The sequence below is a fragment of the Hemiscyllium ocellatum genome, chromosome 4 (genome assembly GCF_020745735.1).
Source record: "Hemiscyllium ocellatum isolate sHemOce1 chromosome 4, sHemOce1.pat.X.cur, whole genome shotgun sequence".
Taxonomy (NCBI): Eukaryota; Metazoa; Chordata; class Chondrichthyes; order Orectolobiformes; family Hemiscylliidae; genus Hemiscyllium; species Hemiscyllium ocellatum.
The window spans coordinates 86,463,635-86,490,631 of record NC_083404.1 but is presented as its reverse complement, the minus strand read 5'-3'; the positions used below and the strand labels follow the sequence as shown (position 1 = coordinate 86,490,631).

General features: G+C 40.6%; 1 protein-coding gene across 3 annotated transcripts in view; it reads left to right on the top strand.

The window, feature by feature from the left end:
• trappc9 (trafficking protein particle complex subunit 9) overlaps nt 1-26,997 on the top strand; it is a 607,852-nt gene that overhangs the window by 214,121 nt on the left and 366,734 nt on the right. For all 3 annotated transcript variants that reach the window (XM_060823567.1, XM_060823563.1, XM_060823570.1), the window contains one exon: nt 17,875-18,017. In XM_060823567.1, the coding sequence (XP_060679550.1) occupies nt 17,875-18,017 (143 nt within the window). The remainder of the gene's footprint in view (nt 1-17,874; nt 18,018-26,997) is intronic.

Genomic DNA, 26,997 nt, shown 5'->3' with positions numbered 1-26,997 from the left:
ATCTCTCTCTCTCTCTCTCTCTCTCTCTCTCTCTCTCTCTCTCTCTCTCTCCCCCCCCCTCTCTCTCGTGTTCTCTCTTTCTCCCTCTCTCTCTCTCTCTCTCTCTCTCTCTCTCTCTCCCTCTCTTCTTTCTCTCTCTCTCTCTCTCTCTCTCTCTCCCTCTCTTCTTTCTCTCTCTCTCTCTCTCTCTCTCTCTCCCTCTCTTCTTTCTCTCTCTCTCTCTCTCTCTCTCTCTCCCTCTCTCTCTCTCTTCTTTCTCTCTCTCTCTCTCTCTCTCTCCCTCTCTTCTTTCTCTCTCTCTCTCTCTCTCTCTCTCTCCCTCTCTTCTTTCTCTCTCTCTCTCTCTCTCTCTCTCTCTCTCTCTCTCTCTCTCTCTCTCTCCTTTCTCTCTCTCTCTCTCTCTCTCTCTTTTTCTGTCTCTGGGATAGTGAATTCCTCTCAAAAGGGAAGTAATTTCTACTCCCCTCTAAATCTGCTATCCCTTATCCTAAAATTGTGTCTTCGCATTCTGGATTTCACCATGAGGGACATCTTTTCTACGTTTACTTTGTAAATCCCCTTCAGCATCTTTTATCCTTCACTTAAATCTCCTCGCATTCTTCTAAACTCCAGAGATTATAGCCTAAACTGTTCAATCTATCTTCATAAAACAAACCCTTCATCTCTGGAATAAACCTAGTGAGCCTCCTACAAACAACTTCTGCAATTGGGCATATGTGCCTGCAGTTGCAATGGCATATTTGGTTATTCACTTTAACTGTGTTCAATTGAGGTGACTGATGCTTCTTATAAGTTCTCAATTGCCACTTGGGCTAGATTTGCATGAAATTGTTGATTAGCTCTCCACTAATCAACTCTGGCAATGGTTTAATACTGCCATTTCACCTTGATTTTTGTTTCTCTGCCATACTTGTTATTACTTCTGATTCAGTAGCTTTTATTTAAAGCATTAGAAGACTAGTTTCCTGTGGCACATTAGGCTTTGTACTGGACTTTCCATGCCTTCAATCAGTGTGATTCATTACTCGAGGATTGTCTTGTATACCTCTGTGCAGGATTTGCTCAACTTCATGATTCCTTTTGCAGAGTTAGTCTTTCACTTTGGCTGGAGACAGTGTGGAGATGATGTATGGTATTGAATTTCCTGATCTTTCATGAAAAAAATGAATTCTTCACTTGTGAATTCAGTCATTTTCACTGATTGAAGATTTCAGTTATGATGTGGAGGTGCAAGCATTGGACTGGGGTGGACGAAGTTAAAAATCTCACAACACGCTGTTGTAGTCCAGCAGGTTTATTTGGAAGCACTAGTTTTTGAGGCACTGCCTCTTCATCAGGTGGTTGTAGAACATGACCACAGGAATGGTTCATGTACACAGGCATGCACTCACATGTGCAGACACACTCCTACATACACTCCAATCATGCAGGCCCTCTTTCATACCCAAATTCTCTCTCATACGCACGCACATGCACCCCCTGCACTCACCCCAATCATACACCTTCTCACAGGCTTATACCCCATCGTGTTCATACACATGCTTGACCAAGCTTACACTTGCACATGCGCACTTTAACATGCACTCACACCCATGTGCATGCACACATGTACATGCACCCACTCTGTCGTGCATGCACATACTGGTAAATTTATGGGCTGAATTTATATTTGCAGAATTACAGTTTATTTTGCTCAAAAACTGCACAAATCCATTTAAGATTCTAAGCCCCACTTCAGGATTGAATTGACTCAACATTGGTACAGACTTTAGCTTCACTCATTCAATGCATTGTCTTAGCTGAGATGACACATTATTATATAAGCTGACGCCACCTGGAATTCTGGAATTTACATCTTAAAGAACATAAGCCACCATTTTCAATTCTAAAAGGTGAAAGACTTATCTGAATTTGTTTAAGAACTATAACCTGGTATTGTGTGAGTTTTAAATCAAGTTGTTTAATATATCATTACAACTCCTTGACACTGTAATCCTTTGCCTATAAATTCTGTGTCGTATGGTCATGTTCCACAACCACCTCATGAAGAGGCAGCGCCTCGAAAGCTAGTGCTTCCAAATAAACCTACTGGACTATAACCTGGTGTTGTGTAATTTTTAACAATTTCAGGTGTGCCAAACTGGCTGAATTTTTTTTTTCAGTAATTTGACAATCACAGCAATAGTTGTTAAAGTCAACTGATCCACCTCCCAGTGTTCAGAATAGAATTCTACAGTAAGAAGATAATCCATTCCTGTGAGTGTGAAAAGATGTATTCCTAAATTCAGCACGGTTTGTCATGTGTTATCAGCAGCTTCCGTAGCGTGGTGCTCATTACAAGAACTGCACTGGCTGATATGGTCCATGGGTTCATTGCTCTTGTTTGACCAGTAGGCACAGTTCTCATTGTCTTCAGACTTTATTGAATTCTTGTTGGCTTGCATGGATGTGTGTTAGCATCTGTTCTCTCAATTCTTTAGTTGAAAGTCACACAACACCAGGTTATAGTCCAACAGGTTTATTTGGAAGTACTAGTTATCAGAGTGCTGCTCCTTCATCAGGTAACTAGTGGAGTAGGATCGTAAGACACAATTTATAGCAAAAGATCACGTTATAATGCAATTAAAATAATATATTAAGCAAACCCAGATTGCTGTTAAGTTTTTCATTTTTTAGAATGGGTTGCAGGTTTTGATTCATTAATATGTAAATCTTAGAACTACTATTAGGTCACATTCTCGAAATGTCACTTTGTCTTAACTGAGATAACCTTTATTTTAAAAAAATGTATTAAAGGTGTGAGGTTAGAGTGTGTCTCCCAATCTTGAGTCAGATTGGTTCTATTTCCAAAATAGGAATTTATAAAACGCTATATGGATTGACTGCCTGCATTGACTACCTGCAGGTTGTGTGCTTTTTGAGCAAAAATAGCATGTACTTGCAAATAAAATTCTGTAAATGTACATTCACTCCATAGACGTATGTGTATGTGTGCGCACGTGAACGTGGGGTGGCGGGTGTGTGTTTGCGTGTGACTGAGTACAAGCTTGTCAGAGGGTGTGGATGTACGTATTTGTATGCATGAGAGAGGGTCTGCGTTAGTGAGTGTGAGAGCATGTTTAAGGGTGTGAGTGAGTGTATAGTTGAGTGTGGTCACCTGTAATGTGACATGAACCCAAAGTCCCGCTTGAGACCATCCTCATAGGTACCGAATGTGGCTATCAGCCTTTGCTCAGCCAGTGTGCATTGTTGCATATCCTGAAGTCTACCTTGCAGGTTGGTCACCTGAAGATCCGAGGCTGAATGTCCCTGAGCACGGAAGTGTTTCCCAATTGAGAGGAAGCATCCCTGTCTGGCAATTATTCTCTGGTGTCCACTCGTCCATTGTCATAATGTTTGCTTGGTCTGTCCAATGTACTATGCTTCCAGGGCATCCTTGCCTTCAGTGTATGAGATAGACAGTGTTGTCCAAGTCACATAGAATTTAAGAGAAGGAAAGTTATGCTGGAAATAGTCGTAGAGCTGTACAGCTTGGAAACAGTCCCTTTGTTCCAACTCGTCTATGCTGACCAGATATCCTCAACTAATCCCAATAGCCAGCACTTGCCCATTATCTGTCAAAACCCTTCCTTCATAAACCCATGCAAGTACCCTTTAAATGTTGTAAATGTACCAGCCTCCTCCACTTCCTCTGGCAGCCCCCTCTATACATGCGCCATCCTCTTCATGAAAAGATTGCCCCTTGGGTCCCTTTTAAATCTTTGCCCTCTAAACCGATACCCTCTAGTTCTGGATTCCCCCACTCCAGGGAAAAGACCTTGACTATTTGCCCTATCCGTTCCCCTCATGATTTTTCAAACCTCTATAATGTCACCCCTTTGTCGCTCCAACTCCTTTAGCAGTACAATGTCTCCATCTTTTGAATGGTAATTATCTTGAGGATGTTTTCTCAAAGCAAGCCCTTAACCTCATTTATCTTTCTTGTAAAAATTCAATTCCCAAAACAAATGAGTTGTGAAATTAACATGCATAAAAAAAGTTGGTTGGGTCACAGTTGGAGGATCATGTATAGTTCTGGAATCCACACTATAAATGGATGTGATAGTATTGGAGAGGGTGCAAGGGATTTTACCAGGATATTGCCTTGACTGGAGGGTTTTAATTATGAAGAATGGTTGGATGGACTAGAGTTGTTTTTGTTGGAACAGAAAACACTAAGGGAACAACATAGCTCAAATGTATGAAATATTGAGGGGCATAGATACAAAAAGCTTTTTCCCTTGTTGGAGCGATCAATAACTAGGTTGGGTGTTTAGAAGGGATTAGCACTTTTTTCACCTCCTAGGATGGTGGGAATCTTGAACTTGCTACCTGTAAGTGTGATACAAGCAGAAACCTTTAAAACACATAAGTATTTAGATGCTTACTTGTGATGCTGAGGCAGACAAAGCTATGGAGCAAGTGCTGGAAAATGGTATTAGAATGGTTGGGAACCTTTCTCTGTGCTGTAGATTTCTGTGACTCTCTTTCTACATGCTCAACATGCTTTTATAGCAACAGGTGTGCTTACGATGTTCTCTATCCAACCTTGTATCTCAATTGTTACAACAGTTGGCAGTTTCTTTTTGGATAGTTTGATTTGTGCGTGACACTTGGCTTTATAATCAGTGTCTCTGCTGGCTGGAGAACTTCCAGTGTATGATGAGCTATTGTTTCACGTCTAACCTGGGAGATTTCACACACTATTATAGCATCCTCCATTTTCTTGATCACTCAAGTTGGCAACTGTAGTCTTGAGAGTTCATAGAGTGCATTAGTGATTTATTTTTGAGAAATATGTTGGCAAACCAACCTGGGAGCATGCTGTTTTGGAGGTAGTATTGTGTAATAAGGTTGGATTAATTAATATCATAGTAAAAGATCCAACAGACGAGTGATATGCTGAAATTTCATCTTCGGTTTGAAAACTATAAGCTTATGGTCTATATTAGCGTTCTGGTGTTAAACAAAGGAAACTGCATAGGCTTGAGGACAGATTTGACCTAGTGGACTGGGAACAAAGAACAGTGTTAATGAACAGTGACAGACATTTAAGGAAATGTTCAATTTCTCTCAACAAAAATATATTCTAGAGAAGAAAAATTTTAAAAGTGGGGTAGCATCCATGGCTGAGCAGGAAACTTAAAGATAGCATCAAGGCAAAAACAAAAGCATACCATATTGCAAAAGTAATTGGCAGACTGAAAAAGTGGGATATGTTGTAAGGTCAGCTAAGAGTTTCAAAAAGAAATGTAAAGAGCAAATTATGAAAGAAAGCTTGTGCAAAATATAAAAATAGATAGCTAAAGCATCTGTAAATGTATAAAAAGGGATTAGCTAAACAGAATGTTGGTCTCTCGGAAAACAAGGCTGGAGAGTTGATAATGGGAATACAGAAAATGGCTGAGTTACCACATGAGCATTTTGTCTTAATTTTCAGAGTGGAGGACTCTGAATCATACCAACCATAACAGATAATGCAGAGCTTATAGGGAAGCAGGAACTTAAAGCAGTTGCTAACTCTAGGTAAGAAGTAGTGAGCAAAGTATTGAGATTAAACACCAGCAAATCCCCAGAGCCTAGTGGCCTAAATCTTAAAGTCTAAGTGGAAGTAGTAGTAGAGTTGGTGATTGCACTAATTATAATATTCTAAAATTCCCTGTATTTGGGAAAGATTCCAGTGGATTGGAAAAAATATCATTTCCTTTTTCAAAAAGGGAAAGAGGCAGACAGTAGGAAGGTGTTGACTAGTTAGTTTAACACTTGTTGTGAAATTGTTGGAATCCATTAAGGAAGTAGTAACAGTAGTAGTCAGAGCACAATCCATCAGAGTCAGCATGGTTTTATGAAATGTAAACCATGTTTGACAAATTTGCTAGATTTGAAGATGTAACAAACAGATAATGCAGTGTACCAGAACTTCTGGGAGACATGTGCTAAGGTGCTGCACAAAAGCTTAATACACAAGGTGACATCACAGTTGAGAGTGTATTGCTGGAAAAGCACAACAAGTCAGGCAGCATCTGAGGAGCAGAAGAATCGACGTTTTGGGCATAAGCCCTTCATCAGGATCCTCCCTTTCTCCAGCAAGGTAACAGCATATGTTATATATGAATGGTATATAAAAGTAGCAAAGTCATGTTGCAATTGTACAAGGCATTGGAGAGACTGCATCTGCAATACTGCATACAGTTTTAGACCCATAACTTGCAGAAGGATGCGATTACATTGAAACAGTTCAGAGGAGCTTCCAGAAATTAATTCCAGAAATGAAGGGCATCATTATGAAAAGAGATTGAGCAGTTTAGACCTATGGTCTCTGTAGTTGAGACAAGATCTAGTCGAACTATACAAGATGCTAAAAGGGGTAGACAAAGCAGATATAGAGAAATGTTTTCCCTTGTAGGGAAATACAGAATAGGAGTTTAGTTTTAAGCAATGGACTGGGAGATTTAAAGCAGGGATGAGGTGAAATTACTCTCAAAGGATCATGAATCTGTGGAATTCACTACTCCAGGGCACTGAATAAGTTTGCGGAGTAGTTGGATAGATTTTTAAATGGTAATGGTTAAAGAGTTATGGAAAGCAGGCAGGCAAGTGGAATTGAGGTTGAGAATGGGTCAGCCACGATCACGTTAAATGACAGCAGGCTTGAAGGCTGAATTGCCTATTTTTGCTCCTAGATTTTGTATTTGTCTGTTCTTTTTCACAATTGGGGCATAAAGATTTTCTATTTGGGCTTAGAATCAAATGTAACTGGTTAACTTTGCTGCATAAGAATTGTTCAAAGTCCTAGCTCTCTGTGTCACTACATAAGCTTTGGAATGCTGCTTATTCAGTGCACAAATACCATCGCACATCTTTGGCTTTGAGTTAGCATTATGGTTCACAGTCTATTGACAAATTGTGCCAAATAATTAATGAATCCATAAAATTATTGCACTGCTTTTACATCTTTTTTGCTGCATTGTTGCTATATCTCGTCTTTACAAAACTTGGGCAAAGGTATTTTGTTGTCAATACATGGTACTTGACCTCTCTTCCTTTAATAATTACAATCTTTTAATTGTAATATTTCCTTGCTCAATTTCAGGTTCATCTGGCAAGTTCTTTCTCGCAGTTAAATTAGATTTTGATTGTGGTCATCAATGATTTCATCTATTGTCTCTGAATCCTTCAACTAATAGGTCATCCATTATAGCTTCAACTCCAAGAAGTTTGCTATCTCATGTTTCCTGTGGTGATATTGTTCTGGAGCATTGCAAGTGCAAAGCAGCACGTGTAACCATGTGTCCCCTGAATCGTAGCTAGAATGTTTTAAGTTAACTGCTTCTTTCATCTAGCTTCACATGCCTATAACTCTCTCTCACATCTAGGGTTCTGAAGCTTTTTGTGTTTCAGTTGTGGCAAAATTCCTTCAACAGTTAAGATGTCTTGAGAGGGCTTTAATTGCGTTCTTTGGGTCACAACATATTCTTAAATTTCCCAGATTGATTTGCATGCTGCTAATAGATTCTATAAGTGTTGTCACTTTACTAGTCCCTTCTTTTCCAGCTTTTCCATCTCGTCTTTCAGGATAGTCTTGAGGACAGTTGGAACTTTGCTCAGCAGATGATGGATTGTTCTTGTATTTTTATCTATGTTGAGATAGTATTTTCCTGGAGGACATGTTAGGTCTGTGAACACATCTACAATAAGTTTGACAGTCAATGGTTTAGTGTGCTAGGACATGTGTTACCAATCTAAACTTCAATTTTGCTCCTGGTGAACAGCATTTATTTCCTGTCTACAGTCTGCAACTCTAGATCCTCATTTTTGTGATTGCAATGGGTTCACAGAGTTATCTGTCCTCTCAGCACATGTAGTCTTGAGACAAAAAAAACTGCAGATGGTGGAATCTGATGTAGACAAGCAGGAGGCTGCAAGCCAGGCAGCACCAGGAGGTAGAGAAGTCAATGTTTCAGGTATAACTTTTCACGAATAAAGATGGGGATAAGGGGAACTGCGGATAAAATGAGAGAAGGGGCTGTTTGGGTGGGGAAAAGGGTGGAATGGTGAGGTATTGATAGGTGAACATAGGTGGTCGGTATGATCTGGCTGGTCAAGGGAAGGAATGAATCCGGTTGGTAGATGGAAGGAAAAGTCACTAAGTGGAGTGGAAGGGAGGAGACGGTGCTGGAAAGGGAGTCAGGGGATGGGAAGGTAGGTTATTTGAAATTGGAGAACTCAATGTTGAGCCCTCTGGGCTGTAGGCTGCTGAAAGGTCAAATTCACTGATAATGGAGGAGACCAAGGATGGTCATGCTGGAGAGGGAGTGGGAAGGGGGATTGAAATGGGTGGTGACCGGGAATTCAGGCTGACCCACAGGGGGCCTGGCTGAGATATTTGGCAAAACATTCCCTTAAGTTATGTTTGATCTTACTGATGTAGAGAAGACCACATTGGGAGCACTGGATGCAGTAAAGTAAGGTGGAGGAGATTCAGGTGAACCTCTGTCTCGTCTGGAAGGACTGTTTGGGGCCCTGGTTGGAGGTGAGGGAGGTGGTGTGCCAGCAGATTTTGCATCTTTTATGGTTGGAGGAGAAGGTACCGGGGGGGGTGGGATTTGGTGGGGAGTGTGGCACAAACCAAGAAGGCGTAAAGGGAACGTTTGTGGAAGGCAGAGATGGAATGATGTTCTGGGGGTTGGGTCTGATTGGAGTTGGTGTGTTTGAGGATGAGACATTTTTGTGGAGGCTAGTGGGGTGGAAAATGAGGACAAGGGGAACTGTCTTTATTATTTTTGGGGTGGGGGGGCTAGATTTAGAGCAGTGGAATGGGGAATGGAGGAGGTGTGGTGGAGGGCTGTCAGGATGACAGGGTGGGAGGGGTGTGGTTTTGAAATGGTTAAAAATAAGTGGCTATCTGGGATGCTTCAGAGTGGAAAAAGGTTCACCTGCACTACCTCCACCCCAGTCTATTTCATCTGATGCTTTCAATGCTTCTCTACATAAACTAAGGGAACATTTTGCTTCGGAGCCAGGCTACTAAGGGACAGCCCCCACCCCCACCCCATGTCACTGCCCATTTCAATTCCCTTCCCATTCCTTCTCTGACATGTCTGTCCTTGGCCTCCTTCAATGCCACAATGAACAGCATCTTATCTTCTGTCTATGCAACCCACAGCCCAGACGACTCAACACCAAGTTCTATAATTTCAAATCCTCCTCCTCCTCCTCCCCCCCCCACGATTCCCTGACTCCCTTTCGGCCCTGCCTCCCTTCAATTCCACCTACCGACCCTTTCTTCCAGTTACCAACTGGATTTGTTCCTCCCATCGACCAACCAGATTGAACCCACTACCTATGTTCACGTATCACTATGTCACTATTCCACTTCTTTTCCTGTCCAAACATCCTTTATCTCTCTTTGTCTCCTGCTTCCCCCTACCCCTACCTCCATTCCTGAAGAAGGGTTATACCTGAAACACCACCTCATGCTGTTTGGCTGCAATATTCTTCCAGAGTCCTTTTCTAGTATCAAATAGTCTTCAGCTTACTTTGAGGATTTCATCTTTAGATTGTGATGTTGAGCCACTTGCTACAGTCTTAAGGTCATAATGTTACATAATACACCAATGTCTCTCTATGATATTTGATACTGATGTTGTTCTTCAGTTCTTATTGAAATAGTTGCCAGCTGTGTTTCGCTAATTGACTGAAATAGCCTGTTGTATGTAATTCCTCAGAATTTTCAGTTGCTGTCTCTTCAGTAGCCGTCTGTACCTGCTTGTATTTGTAACACCTTTTTTTTAACGTTGGACATGCATTCTTTGGTTTTACATGATGTCTTCTGCAGTATTTTTGTCCTGACCTTTGCCTGAGATTGTTTTGCTGATGTGCTTGGAAAATCTGTCGGCATAATGAATGTCCTGGCCTGTTCTGCTGGGAATATGCTTTAACATCAATTCACAACTTTGTCACTTCTGCACAGGGTAGTTGCTCTGCAGAGTGAATATTTTCTTCTCTGAGGTGTACTTTCATTTTGAGATACCTTATTCCTTCCTTTAATTAGCTTGATTATAATAATGTAAATTCACAGGTTTCCAAGAGCTGAGTTAATGATTTTGTGCAATGATCAAATTACTCCTTTTCACCTTGTTCCCTAGTATTGAATAAATATTGAATTTTCTTGCATAACATTCACTTGGGAGTTCAAACCATGTCTTGAAATCTAAATTGCTCAAGTAATTTTTTTCCTTTTTTTTCCCCAGAGATTCTGGGTGTATTATATTTTGAACTAGTCTTCTCCTTACGTAAAAGTTCTTAGTGCCTTGTACTTGTTCTGATCGGCTCAATACATCTATTGCTGTTGTATAACTGATTGTTCATGATAGAATTTCCAGTCATGCTTCATATCCCCAGTTGCTTGAGCAGGATATGGTCAGGGAAAAACTACAGCCACTTTCTCTCAAGCAATGAAGAAGAGACCTACCAGACTTGAAACATTGATTCTGTTTCTTTCTACACAGATGCTGCCAAACCTGCTAAATACCTCGAGCATTCTTTGTTTCAGAGTTCCAGCATTCACAGTAGTTTGCACTTGTTTCCACTGATTATTCTTTTCCAAGAATTTTGTAATCTCTCGGCTCTGCAGCTGTGTTTCTCATTTCAACTTTGGACACCCACAATTTCTGACATTCTGTTTCAAGTCTACAATGCTGCAGTATGTTTAATATGAGGATCCAATTGCAGTGCCACTTAAAATGCTTGCCAACGTGGTGTGTGCCTCATGGTAGAGATCTCCTCATTATGTCAGACTAGAACAGACATTTGTGCCTGCTTCCACGTGACCAGAGAAATTCTTGGAAAGGCCTGAACAGAGCAAATCTGCCCATTACAAATTTAAATTGTGGCAATTGCAATACAGGTTGCAAGTTTCCTTTTTACTACTTGGGGGAGAATGGCCCCGTCATTCTCCAGTCATTTAAATTAACATTTATTTTGTCTCCTGATTCTCTTCACACTTTGAGGCATTGGTATCTGCTAAAAACGTAGTGCCTGAAATTATTCTTTAATATTTTGTCGTGCATTTGAGTTCTGTGAGCAATTTGTTGCCAACAGTTAATTGCTTTTACAAAAGTGACATCGAACCAATATTTTATTCAGATTTAACTTAGCTTTGCACTGGCTACAACAATTCATAGGTTAAGTACTGAATGGGCTTTTGGGCTTGTCTTGCTATTTGTAAAGGCTGCATGTTTAAAGCATAGGTTGCTGCATTCCTGCTAGTCTTAAAACAAATTTGCTATTTCCATTGGGTCTCTTCATTGTTCATAACAAAATGTATCACTTTGATTCTTTTCATTAAATTTAATTTCCATTGTTACTGGCCATTTCACTGCTCTGTCTGTTACATTGATTTCAGAGGGGAATCGTATTTTGCAGTTTTTATATCACGGTTGAACTTCTGTTATTAAATGGTCTACCTTTGGAGTCATGTTCGTTCATCTACGTCTTGGCTTCCTAAATTCTGTTTTCAGGAATTCATCCTTTTGTTCCACCTACTATATTGGTACCAGCATATACTATGATTTCTGTTTTCCCCTCTCCCTTCTGAATGCTGTGTCGCAGTTCAATGATACCTCTGATCCTGTTACCAGGGAGGTAACATACTATCCTGGACCCTATTTTGCACCTACAAAAATGCCTATCTATTCCCCTTACCACTCATGTTCCTTTCCTTCCCTCTTGTGCAGTAGACCACCTATTGTGTCATGAAGTTGGCTTCCACTGTTTTCTGCAGTCGTTGAAAATGGTTAGAATGAAGGATGAACACAGCAGAGTCTTGCATTACCTCTGCTCTATTCTGCCTGATGGTCAGCCATGCCATTTCTGTCTGTTCAGTCTTCACCTGCAGCGTGACCACCTTGGTAAACATGCAGTCCATGACATCTATAGAGCATCTGTAGAGAAAACAGATTGAACATCTTGAGACCAGTGACTATTTGTCTCCACAAATTACCAACTCAGTATGAGCACTTCTGTTGAAACAAATTATTGTAAGATTCCTTGGTTTACACCATTTATGTGAAATCATTTTGGTGAGGCCATTTGAAGTTGGTGACATATGTCATTAAATACTGTACAGATGTCTTTTAAACTCAGATCCTGAGATAAAGTCTGGACATCCAAAAGGAAAACATTTGACTTGTGGAGACCAATCCTTGCAATTAATAAATTTTTCCAAGACTCTTTTTTTATTAACATTGTATCTATCTTGGCAGTTTTTTGTCAGCTGTGCTAACCACATTTATATTTGTTAGGAGGCACAATTTTCAGAATGTGTCTGTTTTGACATTGAGAAGTGAAAATTGGTTTGATTTACGTTTAGAAAATAACATTTTTTGGATCTAGTATACAAATCTTTTAAAATGAAGTCAAACATAAGAGTATTCGGAGAGGAACTTGCTTTACTAATCCGTACACAAACAAAATTAAGGAAGATTTTAAGGAATTTAGGGAGGACAGACAAGAAGGAGGTTGATTATAATGTGCTAAATCCAGAGGGAATAAAAAACAGTTTATGTTCAGTAATTGATTTAGTTGAGGGTGGCAGCGTAGGTTTTCCTTCTTGCAGGTAGAAATGTAGGAACCTTTCCAGTCAATAATTTGGAGACCAGAAATTGAATGTCTTTTACAGACTGCCACATCAGCTTAGAATCCTCGAATTAGAATTCCAGAAGTATATGTTTAAACAATTCAGTCAACTCTGTCGTCATGAGTTAAGAACGTTGACTTCTAGTACTGTAAAGTTAATTGAAAGGTCATTATGCTGCGAGTGGAGTCTTGTACAATTTCCAATGCGATTTGATCAGGCAGCTGCAAACGTTAATATCCATTTCAGCATATGTATCTTAACATTCCTCTTTGTTCAGACCTGACTGAAAGAGAGCACCTCTATTTCACTTCTTTGTGTCAGCCTTAGGTAGAATGTGTAAAGAACACAACGAGTTGAGAAGCATCTGGAAATTTGATCACTTGACCTAACCATCTTGCAGGCTTGCCCCAATCTTATGTTGTCCATTTTTAAAACTATACAAGATTTAGAAGAAAATTTCTTTTGGTATTTCTCTTTTGTATTTTTAAGCCATGACACCTTTAAAACTTCATACGGGGATATGAACTTCACTAGCTGGGCCAGTGCCCATTGCCCATCCCTAGTTAACCTTGTGAAGGTGGTGGTGAGCTGTCTACTTGTGCCAAATGCACTGCAGTGGTTCAAGTACATCTACAGCACTGTTAAGGAGGAAGTTCCAGGATTTTGATCAAGCAACAGTGAAGGAAAGATGATATAATTCCAAGTCAGGATGGTGAGTGGCTTAGAGGGAAACTTGCAACTCGTGGTGTTCCATGTATCTATTGCCCTTGTCCTTTGAGATGGTAGTGGTCTTGGGTTGGAAAGGGTCTGTTCAAGAAACCTTGGTGAATTGCTGCAGTGCATTGTATGTATTGCTGCTACTGTATGCAAGTGATGGAGCGTGTACAAGTTTGTGGATGTGGCGCCAATCAATTTTGTACTAGATGGTATCAAGCTTGTGTGTTATTGAAGCTGCAGTCTTCCAACTAAACATGGTGTATTCCAATGCACTTCTGACTTGTGTTGTGTAGTGGTAAACAGACTTTGGGGAGTCATGAAATGAGTTAGTTGCTGTAGGACTTTACTCACTGACCTATGCTTGAAGCCAGTGTTTATCTGGTGAGTACATTTCACTTTCTGGTCAATGGTAACCTGCAAGATGTTGATATCATGGGGTTCAGTGATGGTAAAGTCAGAAATGTGAAGTCAAAGTTCAGTTTCTCTCTTGTTGAAGATCATGTCTGCTATGGCATGAATATAATTTGGCACTTGTCAGCCAAACATGGACGTGTTTGGGTGTGGCTGGGTTACAGACTGTTTCAGTATCTGAGGATTCATGAATAGTTTTGCACATTGTGTGATCATCAGTGAACAGCCCATTTTTATCATTGTGATGGAAGGCAGATCATTGATGGATGAACTGAAGATAGTTGGGCCTCTGAAACTATCCTGAGGAACTAGGCTCATGCAGCACAGTGGTAGTTTCCCTACATCCGATTTAGAAGATCCAGGTTGCAGTTCTACATACTCCAGAAGTGTGTAATACATTTCTGAACAAATTGATTACAGAATATCTAGCCTGAGGAACTCTTGCAGTGCTGTCCTGGAGCTGAAATGCCAGACATTTGATAACCACAGCCATTTTTCTTTGTGCTGGATACAGTTTGAACCTGCAGAGAGTGTTCACCTGGTTTCCACTTACTCTAATTTTCCTTGACCACTTTGTTGCCCAGTGGTGAAATATGTCTTTGAGGTCACTCACTTCATCTTTGGAGTTCAGCCACCATTTCCATGTCTAAACCAAGATTATAATGAGTTCAGGAGCTGCGTAGTATGGTCGGAACCCAAATGGAGTATCACTAAACAAATTATTGCTGACTTAATTTTAAAAAAATCTTTCATGGGATGTGGGCGGTATTGAGAGGGCCAGTGCCTATTGCAGTAAGGTGGTGATGAGCTGCTGCCATGAACATCTTTGCTATACCTAGCCCCACAATCCTGTTAAAGGAGTGAGTTCTAGGATTTTGACCCAGCAACAGTGAAGGAATGATGTTATAATTCGAAGTGCTTGTAGATTGTAGTGTTCCCATCTATCTGCCACCCTCCTCCTCCTAGATTGTGGTAATAGACTAGATAGGTTCTGTTAAAGGAGCCTTGGTGAATTTGTGCATTATATCTTGTAGATGGTGCACTCTGCTGCTACTGACTGTCAATGATGGTGGGGGGGTGAATGTCTATGGGTGGGCTGCTTTGTCCTGAATGGTGCCAGGCTTCTTGACTTTTGGAGCTGTACTCATCTGGGCAAGTGGAGAACATTCCATCAGATTTCTAACTTGTGCCTTGTAGATGGTGGACAGACTTTGGGGAGCAAGAAAGTGAGTTACTTGCTGCAAGATTCTAAGTCACTGACATGCCCTTGAAGCCACAGTATTTATAATGGCTAGTCCTGTTTTCTTTGTAGTCACTAGTACCCTCGGGATGTTGATCATATCTTTGACAGTGACTGGATTCAATATTATGATTAGATTCTCTCTTGTTGGAGATTTGTGTCACAAATGTTACTTGTTCTTGTCAGCCAACCCTGTTAATTGTCCAGGAATTTCTTCATTTGGCATAGACTGTTTCAGAATCTAAGGAGTCATGAATATACTGAACATGGTGCAATCATCAGCAAGCATCCTCACTTCTGACCTTATGATTGAGGGAAGATTATTGATGGTGCAGCTGAAGATGGTTGGACTTGTCCTGAGAATTCCTACACAGTTGTTCTGGAGCTGAGAACACTGACCTCCAGCAATCTCTCTTTATCCTTTGTGGCAAGTTTGACTCAGGGCATCAAAGATTTTTTTCTACCCTGATTCTCATTGACCCTAGGTTTGCTAGGGCTCCTTAATGCTACACACTGCTAAATGCAGCCTTGATGACAAGGACTCTCTCTCTCACACACACACACACACACACACACACACACACACACACACACACACCTCACCTTTGGAATTCAACTCTTTGTTTGTGTTTGAACTGAAGCTACAATCAGGTTCAAAGTTACCACTTTAATTGCAGATTCTAAAATTGTTTAATGGAAAAGCTTCAGTGTGGTACCCTCCTGGTGCAGTCCCCAAAACGCAACTCACTTAATACTTTCACCAGAGTCCCTAATTTTAGGTCATTTGTGAATTTAACTTTTAGATGGGGATTGTAGATAGCTTCTTCAGAGTTGTTATGCACATGAACTTCAATGTACTCTGCTTTAAGTAACTTCTCCTTGGTTTTATTCGCTATATATCCTTCCTTTCTCAGAAACACTTTTCTGCACCATCACTCTATTCTAAGTGCTTACAGAGAGCATGAAAGCTGGACAATAAAACTTTGGGTCTCTCAAGTCTTTGTACTGTTCAGAAAGACATTACTTTTTTGCGAACAGAAAAATCCAATGAAAGGAAACTATACATTCGAGCATTATAAATTTGGTGGGGGGAGGAGAAGATACTGTCATCCAGATCTATATCCTCAACTTGTGTAGGTAATTGCTAGAGGTGCTGGTTGTAAAAGAAAAACTGGAAGTTCAAGAATATGAAGGAACCTGTTTGCCATTATGCAGGATCAGAAATAAACAGTCATGAACTCTTAATTGGATCTGGGCTGCTGTTTATTTTTCCATCAGTTACTTCTTTCCTCTTCCCTTCTAGTCTTTAAATAGCAACTTGATTTTCTTCACTTGCACCAGATAATCCTGAAACTAGATACAATTTTGATTGCCATGGTAACTGCTAGCGAGAAGTATTTGCTGCATTTATTTGATATATATGGGTTTCTTTCATAGATCCAGAATAGAGAATGGCTGAGTGTGTGTATAATATATATGTAGCTGCACAAATGAAAATAATTATTCCAGTAATTTATGAAACATTGATATTAAAGAGAGAAGGTTTGTTTTAAGATTTTCAAAATTATTGGATAGATTCTGGTAGGAAAAGCTGTTAACCCACCCTCCTCCATTCTTCCATGTAAAAAGCTGTGGGCATCTCATCTGCAACTGCCAAATCTTTTCATTCAGCAGTTTTTAAAATTATGCTTCTGCAGTACTATCCAGAAAAATATTATATGTTAATTAGTCTCTTGAGAATCTCTTTGACAATTGTACATTTCTTAATGAAGCTTTGCATTTAATATGCTTTAGCTTTTAATTGTATTCCAGATTTATCAGCTGGGAATACTAAGGTGAGTAGTAACTCACCTTCTGACTCCCCAGATTCTCTAGAATCACCATTTGCAAGGCACAAGTCAGGAGTGTGATGGAGTACTTCCCTGGATGGGTGTTGCTCCAAAAACAATCAAGAAGCTTCAGTCATCACCAGGACAGAGCAGTCCACTTGACTGGCATGACATCCAAAGACATCCACTCCCTCTTCTGTGAATTGTATTTTTATCAATAGTTCTTTAAGTTTTTGATGAGTTAACCGAATTGATATTAGTGTAGTAGTTTGTGGTGCATCTGGAATACAAAAGACGTTTCAAGTGGCAAAATCAAGTTTGTTGGCAAATGTGCAATAAAAGGAACAATAACAGAATGGCTATGATGTTTACTGAAGTATAGGAAACAAAGATAAGTGGTGGTTAGTTGATTTTTATACTGAAGGAAAGAATACAGTCAGGTTTTCAGGTGTGGAGTTTAGGCAACTGCTATGCTTGACGTATGTGAATGATCTATACTTGGGTATGTAGAGCACATGACTAAACTTTGCAAATGACATATGTGATTGTATTGTGATCTTTGAGGCCGACAATAAACTGCAAGACAAAATAGACTGGTGAAATGTGCAGACACTAAGTGGATAAAATGTGAGGCAGAGAAATATGAAGTAATTCATTTTGGTATGAAGATATTACGTCCATGACCAAATACATGACATTAATATTGGGGATAGTTGCTCTCTCCTCCCCTCACGTTCATTTCATTATCCATATTTGAATCCAGCCTGTAATGAGATCAAGGAGGTGGTTGGTCCCATCAACTTAATGAGTATAAGCTGCAAAATAACTTTTTTTTTTTGGCTGGTGGGTTTTCTTCAACTAATGACTTTGTGTCCTAAAGACTTAAGCATATTGCTTTTTCTTACATAAGCAAACAGCTATTGAGGAAAAAATAAACAAAATTTAGATTATTGAAATGAACCGATATTGTTAACATTCTCAAACATTTTGTTTTTCAGACATTGGAAGCCGTTCTGAACTTCAAGTATTCTGGTGGACCAGGCCATGTTGATGGATATTACAGGAATCTTTCTTTGGGGCTTCATGTAGATGTTGAGCCATCAGTGTTCTTTACCAGGGTCAGCACACTTCCTGCAACAAGGTATACAAAACTAACCAACTTGCTCTTTTGTAGCTTGCTTTTTTCGTGATAGTTGTGTGGCTGTTAATAGCACAAGGCTTGCAGTGGTTTCATGGAGTACAGATAGTTGTGGGAAAATTGCAGGGTTTGATGAGGTTTCCTGTTACAGCTGAAAGATTGTTTCTGAGTACCCAGATCTGAGACAAATGGGAACGAGAATCTGGCAATACTGTTCACTTGTTGATGGGTGAGAGAGTACAGGTTAGCTGAGTAAAGCAATGCAAGTGCAGGTTTGCATGTAAGTTTTTGGATGCAAATGTGTCGTTGGAGTAGGGCAGCCAGTTTACACACAGGTCTTGTTTTGACTTTTACAACTTCTTTGTAGATAATCTATATTATCTTGTTCTCTACCCATTCATATACTTAACCCATGATTCATTGCATTGATCAATTATTTCTCTTCAATCTTGCCTTAACCACTGTATTGAACGGTGTACTGTTATGATTCACTGGTGTAATGCACCAGAAATGGAACCACACTATTCCCAGAGTTGTCACTAATGTGAAAAGCTTTAGTCAAAGTCCCAACTTTGCCTGACTGATGAAATTAGCTTTGAAAAAAACACTATTTTTCTGCAGTTAAAGTAACTGTTTATTATGAACAAATTGTTTTCGGCCAATGCCAGTTCACAAATATGCAGTGCTAACTTAAGTACTACCCCTTCTTAAATTCCCTCCCCTTACATAGAACAGATCCGGTGTACCACAAGGATCTGTTTTGGGACCATTGCTTTTTGTTATCTTTATAAATGATCTAGAGGAAGGACTTGAAAGCTGGGTAAGCAAGTTTGCGGATGACACAAAAGTCGGTGGAGTTGTGGATAGTGAGGAAGGAAGTGGTAGGTTACAGCGGGATATAGATAAGTTGCAGAGCTGGGCGGAAATGTGGCAAATGGAATTCAATGTAGCTAAGTGCGAAGTCGTTCACTTTGGTAGGAATAACAAGATGATGGATTACTGGGCTAATGGTAGGCTACTTGGTAGTGTGGATGAGCAGAGGGATCTTGGTGTCCATGTACACAGATCTCTGAAAGTTGCCACCCAGGTAAATAGTGCTGTGAGGAAGGCATATGGTGTACTGGGCTTTATTGGCAGAGGAATTGAGTTCCGGAGTCCTGAGGTCATGTTGCAGTTGTATAAGACTCTGGTGAGGCCTCATCTGGAGTATTGTGTGCAGTTTTGGTCGCCATACTATAGGAAGGATGTGGAAGCTTTAGAACGAGTGCAGAGGAGGTTTACCAGGATGTTGCCTGGAATGGTAGGAAAATCTTATGAGGAAAGGCTGAGGCACTTGGGGCTGTTCTCATTGGAGAAGAGAAGGTTTAGGGGAGATCTGATAGAAGTGTATAAGATGATTAGGGGTTTAGATAGGGTAGATACTAAGAACCTTTTACCGCTAATGGAGTCAGGTGTTACTAGGGGACATAGCTTTAAATTAAGGGGTGGTAGGTATAGGACAGATGTTAGGGGTAGATTCTTCACACAGCGGGTTGTGAGTTCATGGAATGCCCTGCCCGTATCAGTGGTGAACTCTCCTTCTTTATGGTCATTTAAGCGGGCATTGGATAGGCATTTGGAAGTTATTGGGCTAGTATAGGTTAGGTAGGATTCGGTCGGCGCAACATCGAGGGCCGAAGGGCCTGTACTGCGCTGTATCCTTCTATGTTCTATGTTCTATGTTCTATAAGCAAAAAAGTTAAGAAATAGATATTGAATATGAAAAAAGGAGGAAAAAGACTAGGAGAAAATAGTTTAGTAAGAAGTCTGGAACCCACAGAATGCAATGTTTATTCCCTTTCAATTCTTTTCTGTTGACAGTTTTTTTTATGCACCATGCTTTCCTTCATTCACTGAGAATTAGTCCTTGCACTTGCTTGTATTTTATTCTTCCTCCTACAGAGGATTTTCAGCAAAAGGCAAATTGCAAGACAGCTAACTGTTACAGGAAACTTTCTGATACCTCCAAACAGGAAATTGAGAAGAAAAGATCTTGTGATTTCTGTTTGCGTGCTAGTTGGCTCTCTGCTGCACCAGACCCATACACAAGCTGTGGTTGCTTAGTTAGGAGCCAGTCACAGTGTTATTGTGAAGCAATTTTTCTTAATTTCAGAGCTCATCACTCCATGCTGTCTGCTTTTGCTTTCACAGTTCCAGGAAAACACCACGGAATACAACTCATGATACAATTCCATCACCTCCACTTGTCATATTCACAACTGCATGGTCTCATCACTCCAAACTTTTTGGGTCTGAGGGTAATTGTTTCTCTGTAACCTTCTGACCTGCTCACTGGGAATATACTGTCAAAACCAATAATGGTAAATTCCATTTTTTTTCCTTCTCTTGGCATGTAACTAGTTTATCAAGAAATGTTCGAAACACATCAACAATGATAAACAAGTGCCCAAAAAACTTGATCACAGTGTGTATGGCTCAGTTCTGAAGGGGATTGAAAATGCAGACAAAAAAAGTTTGTTTTTAGAAGGTTCTAGAATAAGTGTCATCATGACCAAAGGACATGATAGAACATCGAACATTACAGCCCTCGATGTTATGCCAACCTATGAAAATAATCTGATGCCCATCTAACCTACACAGTTCCATTATTATCCATTTGTATGTCCAATGCCCATTTAAATGCCCTTAACATCAGCAAGTCCACTACTGTTGCAGGCAGGCCGTTCCACGTCCCTACTACTGAGTGAAGAAACTACCCTTAATATCTGTTCTAAATCTATCACCCCTCAATTTAAAACTATGTCCACTCGTGTTAGCCTTCACCATCTGAGGAAAAAGGCTCTCACTGTCCACCTTGGGATGAGAAATCCCAAGGATAAAAGCTGTATTCTCTTTTTGTTTAGATGCCAAGTTTTGTTTCTTTTAAAAATGGTCCGTCTTGTTAGACTGGGAAGCAACCATGTGATCAGTCTCACTGTTTTATAATCGCTTCTCCACTCTCTGCACAGTATTGACATTCCACTTAAAGCTGACTGAAAGGGCTAGGAGATGAGTCATCTGCCAACTGTCTTCTCCAGACAAAAGAAAACGTTAAGAGCCTTGATGTCAAAATGGACATGAATGCTTTTCTAGTTACCCCTTAACCTGAAAGGCAACTCTGGCAAAGGTGAAATTACACTGTCAGCTTAAAGACCTTTAAATTAGCATACTGAGACAAGCCCTCAGCACCTGAAATGCCTGGCTTGTCACATGATTGTGATTGGCAATGACTTGCTAACATATGGTTGTCCACCGAGGAAATTGTGTCGCTGGTCTGGATTCTGTGGGCCCTTGCATGGCTAATGAGCCCAATCTTAGAACTGCATTTCCAACCGCACATTTGGCAGGTGTTTCTGGAATGTAGAATTGGTCCTCAGCCTTGAGGTTGCTGGGATTTCTTTCTCCAGATCCTTTCCCACATTTCCTTTTGCCAATGGATGTTCTTGAAGAATTGAGTCTCTTCACTCAGGAGGATGCATCACTGTTGCATTCTCTGAAGGCAGCTTTCAGAGAGTCTTCGAAACGCATCCTTTCTCCCATTCAAGTCCCTTACTTGAACTGGGTAGAGAAGATTTGCTTTGGTTGCTGTAGCTCAAACGTCTAAAGTATGTGGCCAACCCTGTGTGGTTTTTTTGGTATAAATATTCAGACTAATTATACAATCAACTTATTCAAAGTTGTTGATGTTAATGCACACATCTTCCCAGCTGATGCAGAGAATTAGTTGCAAACAGCATTGATGGTACTTGTCAAGGCCTTCGATGTAAGAATATTCCAAGTTTTGTAGCTTCATAGAAGAGTTGAAAGAGTGACTGCCTTATGTACAATGATGTTGTTTTCAGCGTAAATGTCATGATCAATGAAAGCTATGTCCTAAAATTATAATAAGATTTTAAATTGAGAGTCAGGTAGGTGGGATTGTTAAACAATGTTGATTTCGATATGAAATGAAGTAGGCTTGGAATAACAACAATTCTGTTCATAGAAAATGTTGCTCATTCCCCAATGAATATTAGTAGATCCTTCGAGAAAGTTTGATATATCTTGGGCAAAGATGGACCAGTTTTGAAGATCTTGCGCTCGCTCGCTTGCTCCCTCCCTCTCGCTTTCTCTCGGTCCACCGCCCCCCCTCGCGCGCTCTCGGTCCACCGCCCCCCTCGCGCATGCGCTCGGTCCTCTGCCCCACCCTTCTCGCGCGCGCGCGCTCGGTCCTCCACTCCCCCTCGCGCGCGCGCACTCGGTCCTCCGCCCCCTCGCCCCCCTCCCTCCTTCGTCTCTCTGTCTCTCTCTCTCTGTCTCTGTCTCTCTCTCTCTGTCTCTCTCTTTCTCTGTCTCTCTCTGTCTTCTTTTTCACCCTCGCTCTCTCCTTTCTCCCTCGCTCTCTTGTCATCCTCCCGCTTGCGCTCTCGTCTTTCTCTCCCTCTGCTTTCTCTCTGTCTCTTCTTTTTCCTGTCTCCCTCTGTCTCTCCCTCACTCTCTCCTTTCTCCCTTGTGCTTTCCTCTCTCTGATCTCCCTCTCTCTCTTTCTCTCTGACCTCCCCCTCCCCTCTCCCTCTCGCCTTCCTCGCTCTACCTCTCGCCTCCTTCTCCCTCTCTTCTTCCTCCTCCCCCCCACTTCCTCCCCCACCTCTGCTTCCTCCCCCCGCTTCCTCCCTTCCTCCCTCTCTCTGTTCCCCCTCTCTCACTGCTTCCCCCCCGTCTGTCTGTCTGTCTGTCTCTCTCTCTTTGCTCCTCTCTCCCTGCTTCCTCCCACTATCTCGCTCTCCTACCTTGCTCTCTCTCTCTCCCCATTCTTTCCTCTCTCTTTCCCCTCTTTCTTGCCCTCTCTCTTCCTCCTCCCCTTCCCTCTCTGCTTCCTCCTATTATCTTCCCCTCTCTCCTTCCTTCCTACCTCCCTCACTTTCTCTCTCTTTCCTCTCTCTCTCTCTCTCTCTCTCTCTCTCTTCCTCCTCCTTCTCTCTGTCTTGCTCTTTCTCTCTTCTTCTTCTTCCTCCCTCTTCTCCTCCATTCTCCCCCCCCCCCACCAGCTGTCTCTAAAAATAAGGTGTCAACGTTGTGAATCTGCAACACAGGGCTACCTCTATGCTAAAGAAGTGAATCACTGGGCAATTGACCGTACTAAGTGATCACACTGCTAAAGTATAAGGTCCATCCTCTGGAGGCCTGACATATCAAGAGGTGAATTATGGTACACAGTTAACAACTAAGTGGAGGACAAATCTCAATGCTGAGGAGCAGTCTGTGTGTTTATACAAGTGATGAGGCTGAAGCATTGGTTGAGGCACTGGGTATTGCCTAGATTTTGGACCCTGACAACATTCCAGCAATAGTGTTCCAGACCTTGCATTTTCCCATCCGAGCAGTTCAGTACGGCTTCCAATACTGGCATCTACCCAGGTTGATGGGAAATTGTCAAGGTATATGTTTTGTCCAGAAAAAAAACAGGACCCATCCAACCAGCCCAATTAATGCTCATGTGTCTACATTGTATAAAAATGAAGGAATGGGTCATCAACAGTGCTGCCAGGAGCCATTTATTCAGCAGTAACTTGCTCACTGCTGCTTTGTTTAGATTTTGCGAAAACCACTGAGCTCCTGACCTCACTATAGCCTTGGTCCATATATAGTCCTGTGGTGATTTCCAGAGTGAGGTCAGAGTGGCTATTTTGACTGCACAACACGATTTGACTGTGCATGGCATCAAGGAGTCCTAGCAGAATTGGAGTCAGTAGGAACCAAGGGAAAATCTCTCTGCCTAGCATACTGGATAGTGGGTTTGGTTGATGGATGTCAATCATCTCCATGGTTTCACTGTTGGAACTCCTCTGAGTAGTACTAACTAACTAACTAACTAAGTCCAACTAACTTCAGCTTCTTCATCAATGATTCCTCCTTCCATAAGATGAGGGATTTGCTGAGTTGCTACCATTTGTGGCTTCTTGGTTGGTGAAGTTGCTCTGTGTTCAAATGCAGTAAGGCCTGACTATGTGGCAGGAAACATTTGTGCCAGGCAATCACAATCTTCAGATTGAGAGAATTTAATCAGTTCCCCTGGACATTCAATGATATTATCATTGCAGAATTGCTTAAATCGAAGTTCTGGGTGTTATCATTAATGTGAAAATGAACTGAGCCAACAATAAAAATATCAATACAGTGGTTAAAACAGTAGAGACTGGGGGTCCTGAGGTGTTGAACCTGGATCTGGATTTCCTAAAAGGTGCTTATCATCTATAAGATCAAAATTCTGTCCACGTGTCTGGATGAGCACAGCTTAAACAGAACTCAAGCAGTTTGACATTGTCCAGGACAAAAGTGCTGGCTTGATTGGTGCACTATCGGCTACCATAAAACTGTGCTCCCACAACCACTGATGCATTATGGTATCTGTGTGTACCACCTACAAGATGCAATGCATAACTCACCAAGGTCCCTTGCATAGTCTTGTAAGATTCCTTCAATAGTACCTTCCAAACTCTGAACCACTACTATCTAGAAGGGGCAAGGGCAACAGATAGATAGGAGCACCAATATGTGCAAGTTCACATCTAAGACACTTACCATCCTGATTTGGAAATCTATTGCCAGTTCTGCAGAAACTTCACAGTTAATGCTGACTTCTAATCACGGATACTGCCAGACCTGCTGAGCTTTTCCAGGAATTTCTGTTTTTGTTTTTGATTTAATTTACAGGATCCGCAGTTCTTTCAGTTTTTATTTGCCATTCCTTCACTGTTGTTCTATTAGAATTCTGGAACTACCTCACTAACAGCATTGTATATACACATGCACAAATTGGCTACAGCGACTCAAGGCATTTTAATACCATCTTTTCAATTGACAGATAATTAATGCTGGGACAGCCAGAAAAGTCCATATCCCCTGAAGTAATGAAAGAAAGAGTCTTGAGACCACGTTGAAAGTGAATAAATCTGAATTCCTCCCTACTGATATGGAAACTTCATAATTTCTTTTCAGCATTGTAGTTATATGGAAAAACCAGGGCTGGACAAAGCTCAACAATGAGCTGCAGAATTGTAATAGTGAGAAGTTAACATGCTGTGACATAGGCATACACTTCATTTGAGAGCACCCTTGTCGTTTATGCAATGTCAGGCAATCTCTCTGGTCCAGGGAACAAGTTAAACAATCTCAATCATGCATATAGTAAATTATTTTTGTTGAGATGTTTTTCAAAAAGTCTGTTTTACACTTTTTTGTTTCCTTACTATCTCTTTCACATTACAGTTCTTCTTGCTATCCCTTTCATTTTCGATTTTTATTTGATTGTCATTCACTCTCCTTGTCCTTTCCTCTTCCTTAATCCTTAAATCTCATTGGTTAGGGAGATACACTGTACGTGTAGTTAGCGCAAGTAGATGTCTACAGTGCAAATTAACTGAAGTTGTCCAGAAAAGACAAAGTAACATGGTATGTTAAAAAATTCCCCATTCTTGAAAGCATTGGAAATTTTTTTTAAAAATCAAAGATACCCCAATATTTGATCTCATTTCAGGTTTTGGCACTGTGTTTAAAATCATCAGTCTTTTTTTTCCTCTTTGCAAATGTATCTTAAATTCAAAGGTTACCCATGTACAATTATAATATACATTATCCCATATAAACAGTATAATACAACAGAATTGATTAATGTAGAGGCCTGTTGAGGTTATAGAGATCGATTAAAGTTCAATTCTTGAATTTGTTGCTTCACTTACTTGTAATGAAGGTGTTGTTTTCCCCAAACACTCTATTACTTTATACTTCCAATGTTAAAATTAGCCAGTATTGCTTAACTATAGATACTTAAAATAATCTTGATGCTGCTTATACAATAATAATCCATAGATAGTGGGTGGCACAATGGTTAGCATTGCTGCCTCACAGCGCCAGAGACCCGGCTTCAATTCCCGCCTCAGGCAACTAACTGTGTGGAGTTTGCACATTCTCCCCGTGTCTGCGTGGGTTTCCTCCAGGTGCTCCGGTTTCCACCCACAGTCCAAAAATGTGCAGGTTAGGTGAATTGGCCATGCTAAATTTCTTGTAGTGTTAGGTGAAGGGGTAAATGTAGGGGAATGGGTCTGAGTGGGTTGCTCTTCGGAGGGTCGGTGCAGACTTGGGCCGAAGACCCACAGTAAGTAATCTAATCTAATCTAATGATAAAACACATATGTTAATTTGCAGGATATTTGCAATAATTTGCTTTGACAAATGTTATGTTTTGGCATTATAACCTTGTTCATTAGAGTCTGTTTCTGCTCCATTTTAGAAGATAGCCTGAATTTGTTGTGAACAAAACAATTAGGCTGTGTTTCACCTACTTTTTTTTTCCTCAAGCCACTAATTCTAATTAGATCTTGCATATGGGTTAGGAAAGTCATTTTTTATGGACTGTAATACGTATTTTGAAAGGTGTGTCTTGTCTTGTCTTTTTACTTTGTTGGGAAAAGCAGTCAGGGAATTTAAATCATCAGTTCAATATGTGTATACTACACTGGTAATTTCTTATCTACCTGACTGTAGAGTGACTCTGTTACTTTTGTCAGTGAATGCAGTATAGGCACAAAGCTCAAGTCTGGGAAATATGACAGACTGATTTTGTAATGCTGCTATATCTAGGTTTCAATCATACAGCGTAATAGGTAACTTGTTCAAAATAGCGTGGATGACAGCAAAGAAACTGAAAAACAATTTATTGTGAATAGACATGTGCACTGACAAATCTTTTATGTTTTCATTCAACCATACAATGAGTTCACCAAGTGAGATGAATATCCTTTCAGGAAGCATTTTTTTCTTAATAAAATTATTCAAGCTAATATGCTACTCAGCATTTTTTCTTTCTCAACTCTAATTGTCACTGGTGTGGTTTGCACATCAAAGCAAAAAAAAATGGTTTGGAGAATGGGAGAGATGCACATAGGTATTCTTCTGTATCCTAGTA